Source organism: Phytophthora parasitica, assembly GCF_000247585.1.
Source record: "Phytophthora parasitica INRA-310 unplaced genomic scaffold supercont2.52, whole genome shotgun sequence".
NCBI lineage: Eukaryota > Oomycota > Peronosporomycetes > Peronosporales > Peronosporaceae > Phytophthora > Phytophthora nicotianae.
Genome location: NW_008649038.1, coordinates 240,153 through 241,733, shown reverse-complemented (window position 1 = coordinate 241,733; position 1,581 = coordinate 240,153). Strand labels below are relative to the sequence as shown.

The window sequence follows — 1,581 nt, the reverse complement described above, 5'->3', positions numbered from 1 at the left end:
AGCATGCCATCGACCTGTTTAAAATCTGGTACAAAACACTGCGCTTAAACCGAGCAAGCCCAAGCATAGATATGAGTAAATTAAACTTACAACTGTGCTTAGACTCGTCTGACAAGCCGGTCAAGACGAACCCAACGAAGAAACATAGGAGTAGTGTAAGATTAGAAACTAATAATAGCAGCGATTACAGCACAAATTGTTTGTTTTGACCAATCAAATCATGTTTTTATATCGTCGCAGAATTCATCGTACGTTATCACAAGTCAATTGATTACAATTTTTTTTTAGTATTTTAAATTAGTAACCCAGTCACTGGATATGTGGTCAAAGAAGCTCTAAAAATTTAGTCATAACTCACGTTTCGAAGGCTGGGAACTTCGTCTGTAAGCACATTTACTGCACCTTTTTCGCAGTCGCAGAACTTGCCCTGGCGGAGCTGCAACAGCAACTCCATCGAAGTACAACTCGAAGCAATGATAGCAAGAATAAATATTAAGATCACGGATCGTGCTCTGGAGGAAACGAAGGACTTTCATAAGTTTGTCCTCTGAGTCTGGATTGTTAACAAGCATACAGATAACCCTGCGAACTGCGTTCATCTTCTGTTGAGTGTTTTCCTCGTGGGCAAGCTGTTTTGTATTCTCTTCAATGCCATTCTCAGGCTCGTGGGACTCACCAGACGACGTCTGAATGAACAAAACGTCCGATGACTCGTCCAATAAGGCGTCCGTCGCGATTGTCTCTATTTCTGTATCCTGCTCGCTCGGGTTGCAAACGGATTCCTTGATGTCCATCGGATGACGAGCTCGCAATCGCTGTTCAGTGACCTTGATCGTCGTACATCTCGGTCATCGTCCAGGACGTTGAGGTAGCGATCGCTTTCTTTGAGAATTGCCGATATGGTTCCTTGCACAGGATGTTTATCCAGAGCAAATCCACGCTCTGCCCTTTCAGCTAGCTGTAGTTAAGTTATACCCGGGAAGACTCGTTTGCACCACGTGCAAATTTATTTTTTGTGCTCCTGTGTCAGGTTCCCGACGTGTTTTGCCTTCCTTTGCCTTTCCAAAACTCTGAAGGCAACCTTCAACACCCCGGAGACGAGCTATTTATGTAACTGGAGCCCATGACTCGAAATGTTAGTGCCTCTGGTTCTTACCATCCTCCACTATCTGATATTATTGCTATATCTGATGGTGACCTTGGCAACGGCGATTATACAGGGTTTACTGTACATATAACAGACGTACAAACTCTACTTAATAGTGAGGGTGACGCATTTGTTTAGGTTGTTCACCTAACTTAGGAATCGATATTTAGGGCCATCTTTTAATAAGTGTTCTCACGTAGTATTTGTAGAATCATTCTCATCTAAACGGAGCCACTTTATTGGTCGAATAGTCATTCTTGTAGAATGAAAAATCGCTATCATCTCGCAAGGTACGTAATGGGAAGGTCACTGCAAAATGGATTTGATTGGTGATTCACCCGCAACTAGCACGTAAATATCCTCATGATTGGCTAAATATCTATTGTGAACTATGGTAAGTAAGAACCCTTATTGTATAACTGGATATTTGTATC

At 42.3% G+C, this 1,581-nt stretch overlaps 1 protein-coding gene across 1 annotated transcript; it reads right to left on the bottom strand.

Annotated features, from left to right (window-relative positions):
- Window positions 1–532: 532 nt before the first annotated feature.
- PPTG_16355 (hypothetical protein) lies at window positions 533–794 on the bottom strand (the record flags this gene model as incomplete). The annotated part of the gene is made up of 2 exons (XM_008913193.1): window positions 533–553; window positions 582–794. The coding sequence occupies 2 exons, from the start codon at window positions 792–794 to the stop codon at window positions 533–535; spliced, it is 234 nt and encodes a 77-aa protein (XP_008911441.1).
- Between the last annotated feature and the right edge of the window lie 787 nt (window positions 795–1,581).